At 39.5% G+C, this 24,260-nt stretch overlaps 2 protein-coding genes across 8 annotated transcripts in view; one reads left to right on the top strand and one right to left on the bottom strand.

Moving 5' to 3' along the window:
• The window catches only part of MFSD10 (major facilitator superfamily domain containing 10), a 30,099-nt gene extending 23,771 nt beyond the window's left edge, over positions 1–6,328 (top strand). The window contains exons 12-13 of the mRNA XM_072620064.1: positions 277–366; positions 5,401–6,328. Coding sequence (XP_072476165.1) covers positions 277–366; positions 5,401–5,507 — 197 coding nt within the window. The 3' untranslated portion in view covers positions 5,508–6,328. The remainder of the gene's footprint in view (positions 1–276; positions 367–5,400) is intronic.
• A 4,406-nt stretch (positions 6,329–10,734) lies between these two features.
• Positions 10,735–24,260, bottom strand: part of ADD1 (adducin 1) — a 111,616-nt gene continuing 98,090 nt past the window's right edge. For 3 of the 7 annotated variants that reach the window (XM_072620056.1, XM_072620058.1, XM_072620057.1), the window contains 3 exons: positions 19,585–19,741; positions 16,223–16,312; positions 10,735–13,356 (listed from right to left, as the gene is read on the bottom strand). In XM_072620056.1, coding sequence (XP_072476157.1) covers positions 12,998–13,356; positions 16,223–16,312; positions 19,585–19,741 — 606 coding nt within the window. In that variant the 3' untranslated portion in view covers positions 10,735–12,997. Of the gene's footprint in view, positions 13,357–15,417; positions 15,453–16,222; positions 16,313–19,584; positions 19,742–24,260 lie in introns of those variants that run through there. The other 4 variants (XM_072620059.1, XM_072620061.1, XM_072620060.1 and 1 more) reach the window with 2 other exon arrangements.

Raw genomic sequence — 24,260 nt, 5'->3', positions numbered from 1 at the left:
CACTGGGCAAAACCAGATACACACATAGCATATTGGTGTATTGTCCATCTCCAACGTCTCTGCTTTTGCACAGATCATCCCGTGTGCCTGGAATGCAAGTTGAAGATGAAAACAAGTTTACTAACATGTGACTAAAATGTGCACACGCAGAGATCCAACCAGTAGGCATATACCCCAAGGAGATAAAATTGAGAAAAGGCCCATATGCATCAAAATGTCAGAAGCATATATACTTTCTGGTAGCATACGTGTTGAAATTGCTGTCTCCTTACACAGGCTCAGCAGGTCAGAAAGGCACAATAATGGGGACACTGAGGAGTCTGGGAGCTCTGGCCAGGGCTGTGGGACCCGTTGTCTCAGCTACAGGTAAGTTTGGTTTGGGGGAGTGGCTAGGAGTAGGGATGCTCAAACACAGGCTAAGGAATTTTCAGTTATCTTGGCTTTTAACCTCTTTCTCAATCATCCTTGCCTCCCTATTTGGGGTCATTTTGTTCATGTGTCAGAGATGGTAGCAATGATAATCTCCGATTGATCACTTTTGCCACTTTGCTGCTTCTGGTAAAAAGGCATCACTGAACATACTCCTAAAATTGATGGTTTGGGCTTTTCTGGGGCTGTCAAAAATTCATACAGTTGGCTTCAAATGAAGGTCGTCTTTGTGACGAGGAGTAACCCCTAGGTTCCTGAAGGCTATGCTGTAGTGAAACACAGGCTCACACAGGTCCTCCCAGGCTGGTAAGGGGTGGAGTACAGATCCGGGGATGGATGGGTTCGGAGTCTTGTGTCTGACAATGAGCTAAGTGTGAGGAAGGTTATCGTTAGAAGCTTGGCCACTAGGTGTTGAGAGCAATCTGAGATGGTGGGACCACAGTTTAAAATATGGAATGAGGGATGAAGTCTGCAGGGAAAGTTCTGGACAACAACATCAAGGTGAAACAAGATGTGATCTTGTTAGGTAATTAGATTTCATCACTTTGTGTTTTTGCTTGTCCAGATAGCTGCAGGACTGACATCCTCCATGGTGAGAGGGGATAAGTGGGGTGAGTCAGAAAAGGTTTTTCTCAGCTGTCTTCTGATTTCATTGGAGGTGTTTTTTTTTTTCTAGTTGAATTTTTTTTTTAAATTTAAATTTATTTAAGTTTTCAACATTCATTTCCACAAAATTTTGGGTTCCAAATTTTCTCCCCATTTCTCCCCTTCCCCCCACCCCAAAATGCCAAGGAGATGTTTTTCTTACCACCAGGCATTGGAATGCTAGGTATGGGGTGGAGATCTGGGGTTGCTCCTCTTCTCCTCTAGTGTGTCTTATAACTTCCAGGCTTCAGGACTTAATGATGACTAGTTATGCATCCCGGTGAAAAACTGGGTAGTGAACAGGCAAGTCTGTGCAGAGACCCAAAGAATCCACTAAGAATTTCATGTCTAAAGTGTACTGAGTCCATTAGGTGTGGTTTCCCTATGAGTCTTCACGATCAGTACATGGTATTAGATCATCTTTCCTTACACATGTGGCCTGGGAGATAGGAACTTGGGTTTCTATGCCTGGCTTTGCCACTAATTCATTGTGTAATCAACTTTGGCAAGTTGATTTGATTCTTTGGGTTGAAGCATCTGTAAAATTCCTCTGATCACAATCTCTTGTCCTCTCCCTGGTTCTTCTTACTTGTATTGAGCTTATTTTTATTTTCACTGTAACTGTGACTCTGTCTCCTTCATGCTATACCAGTCCATCAATGCACTCTGGCCTCACTTTTCCTTTCTTCACATTTTTGACCCTGCAGTTAACCAGTTCACTTATAAACTGTCCTCACTCCTCATATTTTAACCAAACCTCACTCCTGGGTCACCTTCACACCATCCATCTTCCTCTGCTTCTACATGGAAGTGGTTGAATGAAGTATTAGAAACATGCCAGGTGCACAAGTTGGTTATTTGATCTCAGCTGGGCACTTCTGACTGCACAGCAGTCTTTTTATTCTTCTCTATTACAGTCCCTACAGCAGCTGTAGCACCTCCTCTTCTCTTTCCAGCCATCTATATGCTACGTCCTTCTCTCCCCACCCCTAAGCACAGGACCTTGCTGCCTACTTTTACCGAGAAAACAGTTGTGAGCTGTTGTCGCTCCCCATCTTGCACCTCAAAATCCTTTATCATCATCCCCTACCCCAATTCTCTCCTTTACTGTAGTCTCTAATTTAGAGATGTCCTTTCTTGCTAAGGTCACCCTCTTACTTGTGTCTTTGATCCCAATCCCTTCTCCTCTGGGTCCTTGTCCTTTTGAGGTCTCTCCTATCCTGTATTTTTAGTTTACAACATTCAGTTTCATAAGCTCTTGAGTTCCACATTCTCTCCCCCCTCCACGATGGCATGCAATCTGATATAGATTCTACATATATATTCACATCTCCTGCCCTTAAAACACCCTACCATGCTTCACATTCAAGATTATTGTGTATGTGCCTTCATTCTATTTTTCTTATTTCTCTCTCTCTCCCTCCCCCTCCTTTTACCCCGTCCCTCCTTACCAGTGTTTTGTTTCTGACCTCTACTCTCCCTTCTATCACCTCCTTCCCCTTGATAGATTTCTATACTCAACTAAGTGTGTATGTTACTCCTTCTTTGAGTGACAGCTGATGAGACTAATGTTCAAGAAGGCTAACGCCCCCACTTCTTTCTCTCCACTCTTTTGCACCTCTTCATATAATTTACCCCACTCTCCTTTCTCTCTTCCCCCAGTACAATCCTCTTTCTTATCCCTTAATTTTTTTACATCATCCCATCAAAGTCAACTTATACCTGCACCCTCTGTTTACGTATACCCCTTCTAACTGCCCTAATATAGAGTTTTTAAGAGTTACAAGTCTCATCTTCCCATGTAGGGATGTAAATAGTTTAACCTTATTGAATAACTTACGTTTTTTCTTTCCCATTTACCTTTTTATGCTTCTCTTGAGTCTTGTATTTGAAAACAGAATTTTTTTGTTTAGCTCTGGTCTTTTTATCAGGAATGTTTGAAAGTCCCCTATTTCATTGAATACCCATATTTTTCCCCTGAAAGATTATGCTCAGTTTTGCTGGGTAGTTGATTCACAATTGTACCCCTAGCTCCTTTGTCTTCTAGAATATCATATTCCAAGCCCTCTAATCCTTTAATGTAGTAGCTGCTAAATTTTGTGTAATCTTGGCTGTAACTTCTTGACATCTGAATTGCTTCTTTCTGGCTGCTTGCAGTATTTTCTCCTTGACCTGAAAGTTCTAGAATTTGGCTGTAATATTAGTAGTCTTGGGAGTTTTTATTTTGGGATCTCTTTCAGGAGGTGATTGGTGGATTCTTTACATTACTATGTCACACTCTGGTAGATATCAGAGCAGTTTCCCTTGATAATTTCTTGAAAGATGTTGTCCAGGTTCTTCTTTTGATCATGGCTCTAAGGTAGTCCAATAATTCTTAAATTCTCTCTCCTGGGTCTGTTTTCCAGGTCAGTTATTTTTCTAATGAGGTATTTTACATTTTCTCCTATTTTTTCTTTCTTTTGATTTCGTTTGATTCTTGATGTCTCATAGAGTCATTAGCTTCCACTTGCCCAATTCTGATTTTCAAGGGATTATTTTCTTCAGCTAGCTTTTGTGCCTCCTTTTCCATTTTGGACAATTCTCCTTTTTTAAGGAGTTGTTTTCTTTTTCCTTTTGTTTTTGTGCTTCCTTTTCTAAGCTGTTTTTCATGGTTCCTTGCATAACTCATTTCTTTTCCCAATTTTTCTTATACCTCTCTTACATGACTTTAAAATCCTGTTTGAGGCCTTCCAGGAGGACTTCTTGGACCTGAGACCAATTCATATTTCCCTTTGAGGCTCTGAATATTGACATTTTGACATTGTTGTCCTTTTCGGAGCTTGTCTGCTGCTATAGTAGCCTTCTGTGGCCAGAGCTTTTTTTGCTTTGTTTAGTTTTTGCTCATTTTCCAGCCTATTTCATGACTTTTAAAGTTGAGCTCTGCTCCTGAGATACAAGAGAGTTCCAAGCTTCTTGTGCTGGGGGTCAGGGCACTGGTCACTGGTTTTTTGTGCTAAGCCTCCAGGGATGGCGGCTATGTGCCACACTGGAGTTTTCTGGTCTTGTCTCGCTGGCTGTGCCTGGGACTCTGAGCCTGCCAGGCCTGATCACTAATCAGCAGTGTTGGGACTGGAGGTCTCACAGCTGGCCCACAGTACCTGGCCTGTTGAGTAAGGACTATGGGGCCTCAGTTGCTGATCTGTGCTAGGGATAAGGGTTTCCCCCTGGCTTGCCCAGACATTGCCTGCACTGTGCTGTTGCCCTTTTACCCAAATGAGACCTTTCCCGCTGTCCTTCTAAGTTATCTTGGGCTGGAAAATTATTTTGCCCCATTCTTTTGTGGGTTCACTTGCTACAGAATTCATTATGAGGCATGATTTAAGGAAAATTGGGCAGAGCTCAGGCAATTTCCTTTCTTTTCTCTGCCATCTTGACTCCACCTGTCTGGAGTCCTTTCTTCTTTTTTTAAAGGAAAAGAATGTGGTGCTTAGCAGGAGTTAATGATAATGACCTTGTGAAAACTTAATTTTCTGATTAAGCTCTTAAGGCAAAAATGTAGCCTTGGGCATCTAAAGATTCAGCCAAAACATTTAGTTCATATTTAGTGAATCTCTGGTCTGAGGTCAGTCATCTAGCATGGGCAACACTTACCAATAGATTACCTGGCTTTTCAGGACTTGGTTGACCAGCAAATTATCAAGTAACTTAGGTACAACTTAGACACTGTGGGGGATACCGAGTAGGAGAGAAGGCACATATCCTAACTAATCTCTTCAAAATCAAATCCTCTGGTGTGTCTTCCATTCCATTCATCCTAAATATGCTTCCAGATTAATCTTCTTAACGTTGAATTCTTATCTTGACTTCTGGCCTAAGAATCTCTGATGACTTCCCATTACCTTTGAATCAAGCCTCCTCAGTAATGTTTTTAGGCCCATCATAATATGATTCCAATTTATCTTTCTGGCTTTTTTTTCCTTTTAATTTACTATATATTCTAGCCAGCTTTAACTTCTTTGTTGTTTGTTCTTTGAACAAGTCCCATATATTCCTTACTTCATTTCACGTTGCTTTTACTGATCCTTATATCTAAAATGTTTTTCTTGCCTTTTTTTCCTTTACTAAGAGCATATTTATTATGATGTCTCATCAGAATAGTTTGGACTGAACTTCCATTTAAATGTAGTCTTTGGTTAAGTGCAACATCCAACCAGAACAGTGATACTGAGTGACATGTAAGCATGGTGGGAAAAGCCTTGAGCTGGGGAAACTGAAAAATACTTCAATGGGAAAATCCTTGAATTCAGTATCCTCAAGTGGTAATGAATTTTCCCCTTCTCTCTGCAGTATACTGGCTGGCTGGGGCCCAAATGTGCTTCAGTATATGCTCAGCGATGTTTCTTCTCCCCATCCTCCTCCTTGGGACTCTGAAGCAGCAAACCAAAGCCGAGTGACCGGTTCTCTTCCAAGTTGCCAGTGATAGATACTGGGTCATTTGTCAGAACTTCAGTCATCAGAGCCAACATCTCGCTATACCTGAAGGAAGCGTTTAAAGAGAAGTTTGGAATGCTGGCATCAGTGAGTCAGAAATCTGCTATGAAAAGACTGATCCCAGCTCTTTCACTTTTCCTCAAAACTAAAGGATTGTCTTCCTCAGTAATGTGGCATTATGGATGACGCAGGCTTAATTTTGATGAAACTGAACATCAGTGACAAAAACTGACCGTAGTCTATAATACTGGGGATTTAGAAGCAGTGGGGTTGATAAAAACCAACCAGAGTCATTTATAATACTATGCATTTTGCTACTCAGTCTCTGAGTCTGAGAATTTTGTATTTTCAAAGCTTCTTGTGATTCTCAAGGTTATGGTGCCTTTTACCCTTCTCCATGCTGGTCCATTTACAATGATGGAACAATGGATGACTGCAGCCCACTGGGAAGAGTCTGGAGGTAGTTTCCTGGCCTCCAGGATAGGCTAGCAATCAGCTTCCTTTGTGGCCTTCATGGTATAACTGTTGGAAACCACACAGCCTTGGCTTCTAATGGTAGCTACCAAAAATGGGGATGCGTTGATTTCGCCTTTTCCTATAAAAAAGTCAAGCTAATAGCAGCAGCACAGGCTACTAAGATTGGAAAAAGTAGTGGCTGTAAAACTGCCACGGTATGTAAACAATATTCTTTTTATAATATGAGCATTCTGGATCAAGTTATAAAGAGTCACAGCGGAGTTTTGACGAACTATGTATGACAGATTAAAGTTATTTTGCAAATGGATTTCTTTTAAATATATTTTTATTTCAACTAAAGGTAACTAAGATGGGAATGGTCACTGGTAGAAATGGAAATTATTTTTGCACTTTTACATTTATCTTATCCCTTTATAAGCAATGTAGAAACTGCCCTGGATTGTGGGGGAGTAATTTACTCAGTGCCCAACTCTTGCTTCCCATTATCTTCAGTGTACTAAGCAGCAGGGTTGCTTATATAGTTCTATAAAATTAGAGATACTGACTATTTCATTCTATGTAGTCAGAAATAAACTCACCTTTTTTCACTTAGAGCTGAAAAGGAACCTTAATTATTCCCATCTTCTCATCTCAAGATCGATACCTGAGACTCAGAAAGATTAAGTTTCTTGCCCTCCATATTCCAGAGTTAAGAATTCTGATGTCTTCAAATTCATTGACCTTCCAATGGAATCACATCACCTTCCAAGCTGCTTTAATTAATGGTGAGACTTGGGCTAGTTCCTTCCCCTCTCTGGGACTTGGTTTCCTCTTCTCTTCTAGGAAGGGGCTGAGTTAGGTCTCAAAGTTGCTAGTTCTAAGATTTTATATTTGCTCATCAGTGTGATTCTGGTCACCTGGGTTCAAATGAGTGTACTTAATCCCTGAACTATATGCTCTTGGGCAAACAACTTAGTTTCCCCAGCCTTTAATTCCTTCATCTGTAAAATTGAGGGAATTGGATTAGATGGCCTCTGAGGTCCCTTCTGGTTCTAGATTTTTTATCTTGTTATTTCAGTAAGACACTGGGTTAGTGCAGAAATAACAAATGGATAAGACCTTGTTAAATCCCACTGAGGAAAAAAAAAAACTATGAGGAAAATGTTCATGTAAGATTTGTAGTGCGGGAGGAACATCAGTTTAAAATGTAAGAATTTACCTGTGTGGTTTCAGGCAAGTCACTTAATCTCTTTGGACCTCAGTTCCATTGTGACCTAAAAGAGACTGGGCTAGATCAAAGGTTCCCAAACTTATTTGGCCTACTGCCCCCTTTAAAAAAAATTAATGCGCCCCCCCCTACCAAAGTCTTTGACCATTTAATGTTTTTTTTTTATAATTTGCATCATTTCAAAAAAAAACCATTTTTAAAAAAATGATGCAACTTAAATTTAATAATTTATTATAAATTTGTAGGTTTTTTTTCCCTGCGCTGAAATTTTGATGATGCAGTATTGTGTCATATAACGATAAAGTATCATATTTTAAACAATTCATTACAGGCACATATTCCTGCCGATACATGCTGGACTTCCCAATAATGCACAACACACTTGCCTGCCAACACTTGTTTAAGACCTGTCAGCAGACGACCGCTGACTGGTTTTAACTTTCATTTTGTGTGTTTATTTGGAAAATAATGTAATCACTACAACTTTAACTTACACAACAGATGAAAACATGTACAGTTTTTCAAAATTTTCTTGTCTTCTTCTCTTATGCTTCCACAGCCCCCTTATTTTTATTCAATGTCTCCCCAATTGCTTTCAAGGCTACTACCACCCTACTGGATCATTCCAGCACCCCCAGGGAGCAGGATCACCCACTTAGTGAATCTCTGGGCTACATGATTTTTTAGGTCCTTTCAGGTTTAAAGCCTGTGACCATGTGATTACTTTTCCTGGGGTACAAATAGGGGCAGGAGAGGTGGGGCACAGGGCCAAGGGTGAGATTAGAGGATGATTTGGAGGATATTAAATGGCTGTCTTCCACCTACGCAAAACAAAAACTGTCTTACTGGATGAAGCTCTTCTAGGTAGGATCCTAAAGATCTATGAACACTTGTGATAGGAAGATGTTCTATCAGGCCACAGGACTTTGTATCTTTGGAAGCCCTTAGCAATACATGATGGAATGCCTAATTTAGCTGGGTGCTTGCTGATTGCAAGCCAAGGTGAGTTAGCATACCTTTCAAATACATTTGCAGTCTAAGAGTTCAGCTGCTAGCACCATTTAGAATTTTGACAGCACCAACAATGCAGCTTCTTAGGACACTGACCTATTAAGCAGATATTGAGTGCATGCTATGTGCCAGGTGCTGTGGATAAATACAGAAATGAAACAGTCCTTTCTCTCAAGTTTATATACCCTTAAGAGGAGATAACAGGGGAGAGAACATGCACATATAAGTACACACAACATTTATACTAAATATAAGGCAGTTTTTTTGGAGGAGACACTCACAGTTGGGAGACCGGGGAAGATCTCATGTAGGAGGTGGTATCTGAGCTATCCCTTGAAAGAAACCCTAGCACTTCTAAAAGGTAAGGTGAAGGAGGGAAGAGGCTGTGTGTGCCAAGGTACAGAGAGGGACACTGAACATCACATCGGGGAGAAATGACAAGGAGGCCAGTTTGGAAGGAGGAGGAAAGAATAAGGCCAGAAAAGGTAGAGAAGGCATCCATCCAGTCATCATGAGACCTTGATTTAAATTCTACGGAACAAATGGGTTTTGAATCTACAAGCAAATCTCTGCTCTTCTAAATGGGCCAACATTTGCATGAGCAAGATACTAACATGAGCAAGATATCCACTCACATTTCTGTGGTGCTCAGGTTCTATGGGCTTGACAGTGTTTGAAGTACTTTTCTGACATCGTTGCATGTCAAGTAGACAAGCAGCAGCATCCACATTTTATGACAAAGAAACAGGCTCTGAGGCCAAGTGATATACATCAGAGTGTGACTCAAACGCATGTCTCCTGGCCCTGTAGATCTTACAGCTGGTAGCATTTATAGTGTTCACTATGTGCCAGACACTGTGTCAAGTGCTTTACAAATATCCTCTCATTTGATCCACACAATAACCCTGGGAGTTAGGTGCTGTTATGAGCCCCACTTCATAGATTTGGAAACTGAAGCAGAGGTCACACAGGTGAGTGAGGCTGGATTGGAACTCAAGTCTTCCTTGACTTTCCAATGTGCCACCTAGCTGCCCCAATAGAATTCTGTGGTCTGTGGACTTGGATGGGGAAAAATTACATCATTATTCTCACCATTTGCTGAAATTTGGCATTTCCTTTAATTATCTAAAAAAAATATTATTCCAAGATGGGGTCCACAGGCTTTGCTAGGCTGCAAAGCTAGACGACTGGGGTCATCCAAGACATGAGGTAAAGAATCCCTGCTTATGACTCTGTAAGGGGATGCGTGAGGGAAGAAAGTGCAGATGGGCTAAACACTCTAAAGTGTGTAACTGGCAAGCAGACAGTGGATTCAGGAGCCTGATTCTGACTCACTGCATCGGTGGGGATGGGATATGGCACGAGTCCTTGATCTCTAAGCTTCCATTTCCTCATCTGCAGATGGAAGTAATTCATGTCTCATTTCTCTCCTCACAGGGGTAGTATAAGGAAAGGACTTTGATTAATCATTATGGGTGAAGGGTTGGTGAAATTATTTACAATAAGTTTTTGCTATGGGCTACCAGTTTTTATGACAAAAAACCTGTGTTTGAAACCCAGCTTTATCACTATCTGGATGACATAAATTGTGTGACCTCTGACATATCTTGTAACCTAAAACTCAGTTTTCTCATTTGTGAAATGAACACAGAGTTGCTGTATGGGTTAAATGAGATGCCATAAAGTAAACCTGAGAGTGCTAGTAAGACAAAATAGAGGAGTCACATCATTGTACTCCATTAAAACCCTACTCTGATGTCTCTACTGTGGTGGTGGTAGGGGTGGAGGTGAACCCTGGGCTCTTGAAGTTCATCAGTGAAGTACAATATCTTGTAGGTGCAGGCCTGGTGATGATTTGGTGATGCACCAATCTCACCAAAGTCACAGGGATTAATTTGCTGTAAGGTGAGCAGTAATTAAAGAACATTTACTAAATTGAAGAACTATGATCTGCATTAATAGAAGAGGATTCACACCAAAGAAATGAAAACTCCAATAATAATATTAATAATAGTTGTTTTTACTATATCACTACATTAAGAAAACAAATCTCTTTCTTTTCCATTGAGACCATGCTGGTCTCAAATTATTAGAGGAAAAATGACTGATGTAATGTGATTGGAGAAGATTGCTTTCTAAGTAGCATCAATTAAAACTTCTTATCAGGGATGGTGAAGAGCTAGAGGGATATCACCACACAATGGTAAGCAAAATGGCAGCCTCCAGTCTACAGCTACCACCAACTGCAGTTAGTGCTTCAAAAGGATGAGGTTTGTTTTCTCTTTTAGAATAAATAAGGCACAGGAAGGCTTCTTGATATGGATGCTCTGTAAGGATTTGTGAAACAACAGTGACAAGAAGCACACAGGATGATTGCAATCTGCATCAGTCGAGGCAGTATGAAAAATGAACTTTTCAAAGTAAAATACTATTTCTGATGGAATGAAACTGAGAGAGTAACTAACATCGAAACTTCCCCAGATTTCAGACACTAAGACTGTTTAAAGAAGACTTTATTAATGAGTAAAACAATGTTACAATTAAGAAAGAAAAACAAGGACTTATCTTCTGAAGTTTACAGCCATATATGCAACTACATCTCATACTGTAAAATACAGAGAATTAAAACAATGAACTACAAAATTGGAAATTAAAGTCATTGCATACGTGGGAAAAGAGAAATGGAAGGATCCATTGTTAATTAAAACACAGAGCGATGGTGAACTGTAATTACGATTGGCAATAAAACACAGTTCAGCAAAAGAAGGTAAGTCAGCTCTCTAGTGTACAGAGGACATACAAGGTTAGGATACAAGCTCAAAGCCATTAGTGCCATGCAGTCTGTTCTAAACGTTACTGTTTAGGTGTCTCTCTTATGCAGTGATTTGCTGTGACTTCTAGCCCCACCCTACATCTACCCATTTCCAATATCAGCAATCCCATATTTCCCTGGTGTCCCTTCCCTGCTAACCCTCCTTTTCCCTGCAATTCCACAATGCTAACATCAGGTCTCTTGTCCCTCCCTGAACTGGCCACAGTTGTTATCTGGGGCCAAATATTGCTTTACATTGTTGAGGTGGTCTTGTTTCATGACTGAATCAGTGCTGTGGTTTGGAGATTTTTATACTGCATCAAGGGTAAAGCATTTGAAAATTTCCATTTTTGCAACCGTGAAGCAGGCTTGAGACAAGACACTTTATTTCTAGTATCAAGCAATATCATGTCATTCTACAAGGGGAATGAGTTATGTGGACCATCTTATGTATGTAACTACATGGGAAAAAACAGATTTTTGAGCTCTTGAGCAGAACATTCAAAAGTGAGCTCTGGGTGCAAGATGTCAAACTATGATCATTATAATTAGTCTAACTTTTCATAACCTGAAATTTTCAAAGTTGTAATTTGCTATGTGAAGACAGGAACAAATATGAAAATACCTAAAATTTCACAAAGACAATCTCTACAGTCTTTTGTAAGAAAAGAGTATTTCCGACAGAATAAAACTGAAAAAAGTTGGTCTATTAAAAAAGGAATGTTCAGAATTGGAAAGATTTCAACTGCAAATTCACAGGAAATTCTAGCAAATACTCTCCCCCTTCCCTCAACGCTAACCCCTATTTTAGGCATCCTGATGGATAAGATGCCAGGTATTACAGAATTCACGTCTGGGGGTGAGAAGAAAATATAATGACATCAGTGAGCCATGAAGGATGGATGCAGGTTTATACTCACTACTCATCAAAACGCCTTCTGCACAGGATGTCAAACCAACTCTTACGTACATGGAACCTCTAGGGATGTCTTCTCCAGCAGAATGGGAAGCTATTTAAGAGTAGGGAATGTTTCAGTTTTGGTTTTGAATCTATAGCACTTAGTAATAGTGCTTGGCACATAAGAGATACTTAATAAATGCTTGGTGACAGACAGATTTGATGGAGCGGTGAGTTGCCCATCTCTAATACGAACACTCTAAGGTAGCTGTGGTTTTCAGAACATCTAATTCAAAAACTAACCTCTCTGCCCATCCCTTTAAATGGCTGCTTAAGCTAGGTTTCATGGGATCAGTTACTGTTTTCAATTAGCCAAGTCGAAGTTCTCTGAATATACAGTGCAACAGCAAACACCTTCAGTTAAGTCATGTGAGACAACACAAGTTTAAGCAGAAGCCTAGCAGTAAAAGGTGCAAGCTTGCTTTATTTATAACTTCCATAGGAGGGGGTGCAAGATGGGAGGGAGGTTGCCAAAGCCTTGTGTAGAGTACGATCTATAACCACAGCTAGCCTGCAGAAGCGCAAAGTCTCATTCTGTTCAGGAGTATGTTCTTTCTGAAAACACAACAGCAAAGATTTTTAAACACACCTGTTGTGACTTAGGAGCACAGTATTAGAGAACACAACTGCTGAGGGTTAACAGAGTTTGCAACTGTGATTTACATTGCTAAGAATTCTTGAGGGAGAGCTTTTCCTTTTAACACAGTGGCTCCAAGTCTTCTACATAAAGACTTTGCAGTGGTGTACCAGTTGGGAACAGATCTGAAGTTAGCTGCTGAGAACTCAGGGTTAGCACCTTTCTGCAAGTTGGTTAATTTGCTGTTAAAAACTATACCCTGGGAGCTTTGCCGAGGGTGGCTAACTGGTTTCATTTCTGCACTCCATTACAACATAAGACAAAACACTCAGTACAATCACATACGTCCTAGTGGTTAATGAAGGATCAGGGGTTTAAAACATGACAGTGCTTCTGCAGCGCGCGGGGCCGTTAGGAGTCACTTTTCTTTTTGCTCTTCTTCAGAAAGGAAGGAGTGCGGAACTTCTTTTTCTTCTTGGAGGGGGACTTCCCAGGGGATTCATCGCTCCCGGGGTCTGCTGCCATTCCCTCCTCGGCAGTCGGTGTGGTGGCCTCTTCAGCAGGGGGGGATGGGGTTTCTGGATTTTCTGTAGCAGGTAATTCAGTCTGACTTTGGATGTGAACATCGTCACGTCTACTTTCCTCCTCCTCTTTCTCAAGTGGTGGGAAGCTAAGTGCTTCTGAAGGCTCATCAGGGGAGAGGTCTGGAAGGGTTTGCTTGAAGGTTGCAGCATCACTGTCATCTCTGTAAGTCTGGTCCTGCTGTGTGTCTAATGGATGTAGGAGTAAAACAAACTATTGAGTTAGGAAGAGTGACTCCACTTAGATTTTTAAAATGTCATTTCTAAGATGAGAAATGTTTTTAATATGAAGATAACATGTTTATTGACATGATATTAAAATACTTTTTAAAAATTCTATACTACTATATAGTTCAGTGCAATAGATGTAAAAAACAGAGTTTCAGTGAAAGGTTACTTTTAACTGCCTGCCACTGGATAGACTGCTGACAAAATAAGAATCAATCAGAGGCCTTGAAATCACTAAGTCAACGTGTGTGTAAGAAAAGGGAGGGGAAGTTTTAAGCAATGACTAGGGAATAAAGACAGGAGGTATCAAACACCCATAAAGGCCTCTTACAATGGCAAGGTAGCATGGCACACTGCATAGCTGGCCTTGGTGTCAGGAGGACTTAAGAGTCCAACATCTCAGGCACATACTGATTGATCATAGACAACTCACCTAGACTCTAAGACTACCAACTGGACAAGTGACTGTTTAGGTAATATCCTTACTGAGAGTTCCCTCTGCCAATGAAATCACAGGTCTGGTTAAAAATAAGATATCACACTTTGCAAATTCATGGTTCTTAGTACTCCTAAAACTGAGCATCACTCTGAGCCCATAATATTTGGTCTCCCACTGGATATCTAGCCCTAGCCAAAGCAGCCTGAGTTTAGGTGTCTGTCCTTCAACATCAACATCAAAGGCAAGGAAAGGCTTAGGAATCTCAGAATTACTGCTGAGTGGAGTAGGTGGTGGAAGTGAATCTTTGAAAACGGGAGAAAGAGGGAGTCAATTTCTCTTATATATTTGAATAGTTCCCAATTATACGAACAAAAGAGTATGATTCAAAAAAGGTAACTTGTTTAAATAAAAGCCTGTGTGTTTGATTCCCTTAGTGTATCAAGCTAAAAATTCACCACTTCTTATACAGTAAGCCTGTGGGAAACCAGTTCTGAGGAATTTTTGTAAGAAATATAAAGTTATGAACAACTGGCATATTAGTGAACACCAACCACTTAGCATTCAAAATCAAGCCAAAGTTAGAATGGGTAAGTGAGGAGTAGTTGGGAGCTGAGCCTTAAATAACAGTTAATCTGCAGTAGACTTAAAAAGCAGGAAAAGGACAGTATTGGTTAAAAGCTGCCTTAGGAGGTTCTAGTTCAACAAACCCTTCAGCACTCATTTTTAGAAATACTTGGATTATAATGCAAAACTGCAATGGTCTTCTTAATTATTATACATAGTATTAAATGCTTTCTGCTTGTTATAGCAGAGAAAGGGGTTGCAGTGCATACATCATACCCTTCTTAATCCTTAAGGAGTAGGACACAACTTTGGCAAAGATGACACAACTTTGCAGCAATATTATTCTTCAAATAGGTATGTGCCTGTTGATATTTGGAAGAAGTATCATTTTACCAAATGTCAGTTCAAAAATAAAACCATATGTATTCATCTGTTAGTCCAGAAGTACTATTAATTCCAGTTTAAGTCAAAAATTCAGAAAATATCAACTCATTGGGCACCACAGCAATGTCTTCATTCTTTTTTTTTTTTTTAGCAACTAACTTTCAATGCTAGGTTGAGATAGAAAAATACTGTCAATAAAATAAATGGTAGATGTCAAAGATTCCCGATTTTCTCTTTAGTTAAAATTCTCTGAATGAAAATTCTGATCTTCTGAAATTTATTTGAGTACATAATCTGTCATGAATGCTCTGGTTTGTTTGGCAATACATACATGTGGGAAAATGGCTCAAGTATTCCTTTCAAGGGTCTGCATTCAACTGTACTGCACACATCAGATGTCACTCAATCACAGGTGACAAGAGATCTAGAATTCCAAGAAGGCAACCTTGTAAAGAAAATTAGTTTCTTTCTCCACGTACAAAAAAAGTGAGCCTTTTTGCTTTTTTCCAAAGGAAAAAAAAAGGAAAACAGGAAACAATACCCCATAAAAAAACAAGGACGCAGGAGAATGAAGCAAAGCACACAGAATTCCAGTTAAGAAGCAGAAACAGATCAGATTATGGGGATGATACTTACTATGGTAACAGGTACTCTTTAGCATATCCATCTCCTGTTTGTAACGCAGCCACAAGAAAAGAAAAGCACAAGTAGAAAAATCTAGGCATTCAATCACAGCCATTGTGTTAAAGTAAAAGAATGGTGGGTGCCATTCTTGGAGGGCAAAGAATGGGATGAAGAAGTGAACTTGAGACTTGTGAAACAGACAGGTGATACACCCCAATACACAAGGAGAAAAAGGACACAGACAAATTAGATTACACCCACTTAACAGACACAAGGCCAAAACAGAAGAGCCACAGCTTGTGCAGCAGCCCTCGAAAAATGTGATGGACTAGTCTACTTTGAGTGATGCTACTGGAGCAAATCAAATTAAAAACCCAGATGCCAAGATGAACGGATAGCATTTGTCCCCACAGGTGTAATCTAAACACAATAAAGTTGAAGAAATGTGCAATTAGTGGGCAGGATTGGCCATATTCCAAAGTTGGGGTGAGGGTGCCTTAGGGAAGCTCGGTCTCCCAGTTCAACACGGTTAACTAAAGGCACTGGCTTCATCTGAAAGCACCCAGAGCAGAACCCAAGGGAACAATGGAAGGTACCTGCAGTCTTGCAGTTGTGGTAACAGTCTTGGTGATAATGCACACTTCTTGATTATTGTTCATGGAACTGTTACCATATCAGCAACATTTTTCTTCAGCCAAAACAAAATTCATTCCTCTTGATGCCACGAATACAAAGTCTTTCATGCATCATACCACACTGGTGCAGCTCCAGCAGACATGGTTCTCCCACCCACCCTTCTAACCCCATATAACTTACCTTCCTCAAGTTTAACTGGTGTACTGGGTGGAGTGTGGGCATCAGCATGGTCCAGAGGGCTCCCTTCTTTCTGTTGTTGCTCCACATTTTCTATACAGGTATGGAAATTAGGATTAAATTAGATGAGAATATCTTTAAAAGTCTTTAAAGAAGATGTTTCACCATCACTTTAGCCGGAATTTTTTTTTCTGAATTTGCATCCATTGCCATGCAATTCTAAGCAAGCAAAAGCAGCAGTATATATAAGAGGAGCAACCATAAACTTCAGCTGTGCTACTCTGTGATTTAGATTTCATAAAAAAATACTTATCCAGACAGCCTACAATGAAGAATATTAGTTTCCTTCAACCTCTTTTCTTACTCCAAAAAAGAGGCATTGTTTCAAATTTCTTACAGATGTAATCCAATGTTCATTTAAGAAGATAACAGAAGATAAAGAAGAAGATGAAATGTCCTATCTCATATCCTCTTCCAGAGGAACAAATCTGTCACCCTTCTCAGAAGACTAACCTGCTCCACTTCAGATAGAAGGTGTAGTTTCATGACTACCATGTGAGTCTAATTCACTTGGTAGGCAGGTTTAAAAAGTACTTCCTTCAAAACAACACTATCAAATACATTGTTCAAGTTTCACTATGGCCATTTTATAGATAAGTTTATAAACTGAGGCTTAAAAAAGTTAAGTGACTTACCCATGGTTAGTTAAATGGTAGAACCAGGACTTAAACCTGGGTCTCTCTTCCCACTATAACAGATTTTGGGTTTTAATTCTTTGTGCTGGACTACCGTCCACATAGAAGCTTCTATGTATGAACAATGTTACATAACTTTATTAACTGCCCTTTCTTCCCCAGCCCCACTGCTGCCTACTTAGAAAGGACAAAGAGTACTCCTGGCCACAGGAAAAAAAATAGGACATTGATAGACCAAGTGTCTGGGAAAATTTAAACTTCTTTGTTTGGAAAGAAACAATAACTAAAATCTTTTGATAAAGCTTTTAGATTTTTGGTGTTCATTTGAATAGCTTAGCAGCACCAAGTGTTTCTGTGATTGATATTGTAGAAGAGATTCATGGATGAGTTAGACAAGGGGGTTGGACTGTATAACTCTTCCAAATCAAAGCCTATATAATCAACTAGATTCCAGTAAATTTAGAGCAGTCTCGTCTCCTTCTAGGGACTATTTAGCTGCTGAACTGCAACTCCCTCACATCTTAATTCTCACCTGCTATTTATACATGGGGCATACTCAATAAAGAGTCTATGAATTATTTCCTGAACAACATCAATTTGTTGTCTAGGAGAAGTAAGAGTTTTCTTAAAAGAACTAAATATAATTCCAAGAAAACTCTTATTATGATGGAGGAAATACATACTATCACCCATTTCTCACTGGAAAAGACTACATTATGAGAAAATAAATATAAGTTTACATTTGATAGTAATTTTGCTTGCTTTGAACTGACAGGCAAATAACGGGATTTTACTGAGCAAAAAGACATATTAGACTAACATGGCATGCAGTGATGGGCACAGATTCCAATAAGATTTAGGATTTTTTTTTTTAACAATAGCAGTTATATAATAAAGTAGTGAAAGTTAGTCTAAAACAGGAACTAAAAAAAAAAATTAAAAGTATATAAAAGATTTCCTCAGGAGTAGAAAGCCATTCCCAGATAATACCCCCCAACCCAAAATCTCCACCAGTCAAAGGATCTGAAAATTAACCCCATAGGTAATATATCAAGCCAATCTGAAGTTGTACAGACAGCAGAGATTCGTGGAGGTTCCAGGCAGGGAGATTAAGGGAGTGGTACCTGAGCTTTCAGTAAAAAGATCAGGGTTGGAGTTTAATGCTTTGATGACTGCAGTGTGAAATTCCTTGTGGGAGGACTGCAGTTCCTCAGACTCTTTCAGATGAAGGCAGAGGCTTATCTGCTGCACAGCTGAACAAGAAATCCATGCAGCAGTGAACTCATGGTCAGAAAAAGGTTGAGACAAACTTGCCCTCTGTGGACGTGAGTGAGTTGTGCTTCTGATTGTTTCTTTGGAATCGCTTTTCCAGTCTGAAGACTTTTTTACTTATTTGAAACAACTTGTTCCTCACAATTCAATTCTGACTTTCAGTCATTAATTAGTCTTAGTGTGGCACTATTTTTATGATATTGCCCACAAACTAGGGTAATATTAGAACCCTACATGAAGTCCAGAATTCCAAGGCACTAAAGCACCATCAACAACTATTCAAGAGAGGAGCACAAGCTAATAATGTGGACTTATTGGTACAGATTCCAAAGATCTGAGATTTGTTATAAACTCCACCAGGATCCAGACTCAATTTATTTTTCAAAAGATATGCTAGTAAGTCAATAGCACAAATAAGAATCAGCGAGAACGGTAAGCTCACAGTCATCAGAAACATCCCCTTGGATGCTGTGACTCAACAGAAGCGCAGTGCAGAACAGAAACAGCACCACATGTGGATGAGAAACTGGGTTTGGGGGTGGAAGGGTGGGGACTGGCTTCTCCAAGGATTAGAATGGAAGTCCAGGCCTCCTTCCTACTAGCAAGTCCATGGCTCTTCCCCTAGAGGTACAGTCCTATGTGAAAGCACTAGGAGTTGTCTATAATGTTCTAACTGATCTTTTCCCCAATTATGATTCGACTAGTGATTTATGATGGTAGGACTGTTCCAATCATCTGACAGAGCTGTGAAAAACTGAGGCATGGCTGGCACAATAAATGCTGTGATTGGTAAGCCCTCTGCTGGGTGGGATAGCTTCAAAACAGCTCAGTGGCTGTTTCAGAGAGTCCTTACCTTACTGCTGCAGAAACATTCCAAAATGCCAGCCTACTCTATCTCTTCCCCCTCTCCAATCCATCTCTCTCTTTTTCTCCTCCCATTTGCCCCTCTCTTCTGCTTCTGCCTCAGAGTGGGCCATGACACCTGAAGGAATTGCTCAGTTATGATGCCACGGCAGCATTAAGCCCATTAACAAGAACATGAGCAAAACTTATACACAAAGAATTAAAAGGAAAAAAAGAACAAGGAAAAAAACCAAATGTAAACTCCAGATTTCTCCTGGAAACTTCCAAAGAAAAACTTTTTTTATAAAAATAGCAATAGCTTCCACTGTTGTCTTTGGTTAGGGATGACATCCATCCCCTGCTTTCGGCACTCTTTGTATCACGTTCTGACTTGTATTTATTTGTGTACATGTCCTGTCTTTCCTACTAAGCTACAAGCTCTATGAGGACGGGGACCACATCTTTCAGTGCTGTGTATGCTCCCAACTCATACGCAGTCTTCCAGCCGAGGGCCTGAGTGATCATTTAGCTGAATTTTACAAGAAGTGCTCGCACCTTCTGGGCCCTTCTGTTTGCGCTCCACTTCTCTGCGATACTCCTCCAGCTCTTGGTCAGTGAGCTTGTTGAAGGGGTTTGGTCCTGCTGTGCTCACTATGACTCGTGGTTGGTACTCCTTTTCAATAATAGCTTTTGAGGCAGTCACCAGCTCCCCCTGATAAAATACAACAACAAAAGGTCTGCTATAAAGCCAAAATGTATTTAGAAGCTTCTAAACCTTGACAATGGGTCAGGAAGTAGGGAAAAAAATGAAATTCTCAGATTAATCAAAATTAATCCTAGAAGTGCTGCATTTGCTTATCCTTAGGGTCAGCAGCATTCTCAATGGTGGAAACTTTAGACAGATTGTTCCACTGGCACAAAATAGATTTAATCTTAAAAAAACTCTCAGGTATCAGAAGCAAGAGGCTATGAAGAACACAAAACACCAAATCAGTTTGGATTGCTTTTAATGGAAACAACATCAAGTTCCCTAATAATCATAAAGATAAAAAAAAAAGGTTACCTTCTTCAGACCATGAAAAGTAACATGAATTCTTATCTTTAATTAGAATACAATATGCTCTGAGATGTTTTATACTTAGAAGAGCACAGATAAATTCAGCTCTTCCTAAAGCATTAGACAGCTTTAGCCTATGTTCTGATCTTTAATTCCTCCCAAAAATGCAAAGAAAAGGAAAACGTAAATGCCAGGTATCTGCTTTAACTTGGGGAACTCACCTTGGAAATTTTAAAGATGAAAGTACAATTCCCTACAAATTCTACAATAATCTTTCTGTTATCAATCTCAGAGAGAAATCAATGGCCAGGTAAATAGAAAATGGGACTATGTATAACTTATCATCAGTGTGAATGACTGGTTGATGTTGGTAAACAGATATCTCTTTGGGAGAGCCATAGTCCCCACGTTTGTTTTGATGGACCATGACACTTTCCTTCAGCCCATGCTGTCTGGGACCAGAGCTTCTTAAAGATCTGCTGTATGTGCATCTTGCTAAAAATCCAGAGCAGAACTGAAATAAGAAATCAAAATAACTTTGGATTCTAGTTCTAAGGGAATAATCACATCTGGGAAACTATAGACTGGATCTTCTTAATGCATTTTGATAGCTAATGGTGCCAATCATATCATGGTGTAAGAGAAAGAACACAAATCTTGCCATCAGAAAACCGAAGTGTGAATATTGGTTCTGACATTGTCTAGTCATGTGACCTTGGACAAGTACTTTTACTCCTTCTCTGCTTTAGTTTTCCCATCTGTAAAATGGGGATTATACTTACACCATCTGCCTACAATGCTGATCTGAACTAAGTACTTTATAAACCTTAAAGAGCTATGCAGATGTAAGCTATCATTATCATCCCAAACATGGCATGGGGAAGCTGTTTCTGTTGCCAGCTACCCATTTCAGGAACACTGAACTGAAGGGGCCAGTAAATTCAAGATAGGTGAGATCAATCAAAGGAGATGTGTTTTTTCTCATTGTCCATGGCATCTCCCAGGCAATCTCTGTTTGGACCAAATGCATTTTTTTGAAAAGAATATTAAAGAATAGAAAGGGTACATCTCTTATCATAGGGACATTCTCACTGTATTCTGCTACGGTTGAAGCCTACTGGGATTACTGTGCTCAGTGCCAGGGACCATATTTTAAGGGGAATATTAATAAGCTGGAGAAGTTACCAGAAGGTGGTAACTAGAATGGCTGAAAGTCTTAAGATCATGCCATACAAAGACTGGCATTGGAAACAGTCTGAAGACTGAAAGACTTAGCCAAAGGTAAAGGGGGGGGAACGGGGAACAGCCTGAAATGATGTCTTCAAGTATTTAAAGGACTATCATGGGAAAGAGGGATTAGAACTGTTCTTGTTGGCCTCAAAAGGAAAATGGATAAGAATAATGGATAAAAGGAAAACTTTTCTAACAATTATAGCTATCTCAAAGATGAATCGCTAAAAAATTATTTTATAGAGCTAGAAAAAATAGTAACAAAATTCATCTGGAAAACAAAATGTCCAGAATAACAAGGGAATCGATGAAAAGAAATGCTAGGGAAGGTGATCTAGCCATATCAGTCTTAAGCTGTATTATAAAGCAGCAATCATCAAAACTAGTTGGTAGGCTAAGAAATAAAGTGGTGGATCAGTGGAACAGGTTAGGTACACAAGACACAGTAGTCAATGACTACAGCAATCTACTGTTTGATAAGCCCAAAGACCCCAGCTTCTGGGATAAGAACTCACTGTTTAACAAGAACTACTGGGAAAACTGGGAAATAGTGTGACAGAAACTAGGCACAGACAAACATCATACACTGTATACCAAGATAATGTCAAAATAGGTACATGATTTAGACACAAAAGCTGGTACTATAAGTAAAGTAGGAGAGCAAGGAAAAATCTACCTGTCAAATTTATGGAGAACGGAAGAATTTCTGACCAAACAAGAGATAGAGAACATCATGATATGCAAAATGGATAATTTTTATTACATTAAATTGAAAAGTTTTTGCACAAAGAAAGCCAATGCAACCAAGATTGGAAGGGAAGCAGAAAACTGAGAAAGAACTTTTCTAGCCAGTGTCTCTGATAAAGGCCTTATTTCTAAAATATATAGAGAACTGAATCAAATTTATAAGAATACAAGTCATTCTCCAATTGACAAACAGTCAAAGGATATAAACAGGCAGTTTTCAGAGGAAGAAATTAAAGTTATCTATAGTCATATGAAAAAATGCTCTAAATCACTATTGATTAGAGAAATGCAAATCAAAACAACTTTGAGGTATCACATCACACAGATTTGCTAACATGACAAAACAAGAAAATGATAAATGTTGGAGAAGATGTGGGAAAATTGGAGCAATGAAACATTGTTGGTGGAGTTGTGAACTGATCCAAGAGCAATTTGGAACTATGCCCAAAGGGCTATAAAAATGTGCATGCCCTTTGACTCAGCAATATTGTTTCTAGGGCTTTAGCTCAAAGAGATCACACAAATGGGAAAAGGACCCACATGTACAAAAATCTTTATAGCAGTTCTTTTTGTGCTAGCCAAGAATTGGAAATTGAGGGGATGCCCATTAATTGGGGAATGGCTGAACAAGTTGTGGTATGTGAATGTAATATAATATTATTGTTTCATAAGAAATGATGAGCAGGCAGACTTCAGAAAAACCTGGAAAAACTTATATGAACAAATGCTGAGTGAAATGAGCAGAACCAGGGGTACGTTGTACACAGTAAGAGCAACATTGTGTGATGACTAACTTTGATAGATTTAGCTCTTCTCAGCAATGCATGGATCTAAGACAACTCCAAAAGACTCATGAGGGAAAATGCTGTCTACATCCAGAGAGAAAGAACTATGGAGTCTGAATGCAGATTGAAGCACACTATTTGCTCTCTTTTGTTTTGTTTCTTCTTTCTTGTGGTTCCTCATATTGGTTCCAATTTCCCTTTACAACACGACTAATGTGAAAATGAATGCATATATAGAGTCTATATCTGATTATACTCCATCTTGGGGGGGGAGGTGGGGAGAGTGGTGGAAAAAATTTAGAACTCAAAATCTTATGGAAGTGAAAGTTGAAAACTAAAAATAAATAAAGATGAATTGACTAGTTACCTTGAGAAGATGCTGGGTTTTCCCTACTCAAAGTCTTAAAGCAAATGCCAGATGACTGCTGGGAATGCTGCATTGGAATTCTTGTTCAGATATGGGTTGGACTATATCACTTCTGAGGGCCTTTCAGATTTAGATTCTAGGATTCTATGTGAAGGCTGAGATTTGAGAAGAGAAAGGGCATATGAAATAAACAACTGACAATGCTAATGAAGGCTAAGAAAAGGATTTAGTTTTCTGGAACATAATTTCAGATAACAGAGAAATTGGTTCTTGGTTAATCTATTTGTTTCCTTAGGATTCACAGATTCCCAGACTCTCAAGGGACCACAGAAACCATGTTGTTCATCCATGTAACATAACCAATACGTGGTCATCCAGCTTTTGCTGGAAAGAATCTGTTTGGCCAGAGACTTACTGATCTGATTAATAGGATTTCAAGCTGAAAATGGAGGAAGCATACAAAATATAAAACTAAATGTCATGGAAGACATCAAGTACGTTATAGACAGAACAGTGGAGAAAGTGCTTCATTCCCAAGAAGAAATAACTGGTGAAAAAGGGTTGAGTATGTGAGCTATGGATGTCTACGGATCAAAGCACTATGGATCTCAAAATGAATCAAAATTTTAAACTGGGGATTTCAAACCAGGCCCTCTGATTCTTTCCACTATCCTATACTTTGGAGATGATCTGATATCCCAGCAACCTTCTAAAAATTTCATTAGTACAATTCAAGAATCAGGGTTATGTCTCCCATGATCAGTGGTTCTTTCTCCAGGGCCCAGGAGATGTGGCTAAATTCCTTGAAGAGGCCATCCTTTCCTCTCACTCTCTTTTTAACTCTCTGCATCCTGGGTTTTGACCTCATCATTCAACAGGATCTGTTCTCCAAAGTTAGCAATGATCTGTTAATTGCCAAAGTGAATGGCCTTTTAAAATACTCCTCCTTCTTGATCTCTCTGCAGATTCTGACTACTGTTCACCCTCTTGTCTTCCATGCTCTCCTCTCCAGGTTTTCATGAAATTACATTGTCCTGGTTCTTCT

The sequence above is a fragment of the Notamacropus eugenii genome, chromosome 6 (assembly GCF_028372415.1).
Source record: "Notamacropus eugenii isolate mMacEug1 chromosome 6, mMacEug1.pri_v2, whole genome shotgun sequence".
Classification (NCBI taxonomy): domain Eukaryota; kingdom Metazoa; phylum Chordata; class Mammalia; order Diprotodontia; family Macropodidae; genus Notamacropus; species Notamacropus eugenii.
Note: the sequence above shows the minus strand (reverse complement) of the source record. Positions and strands in the feature narration are given on the sequence as shown.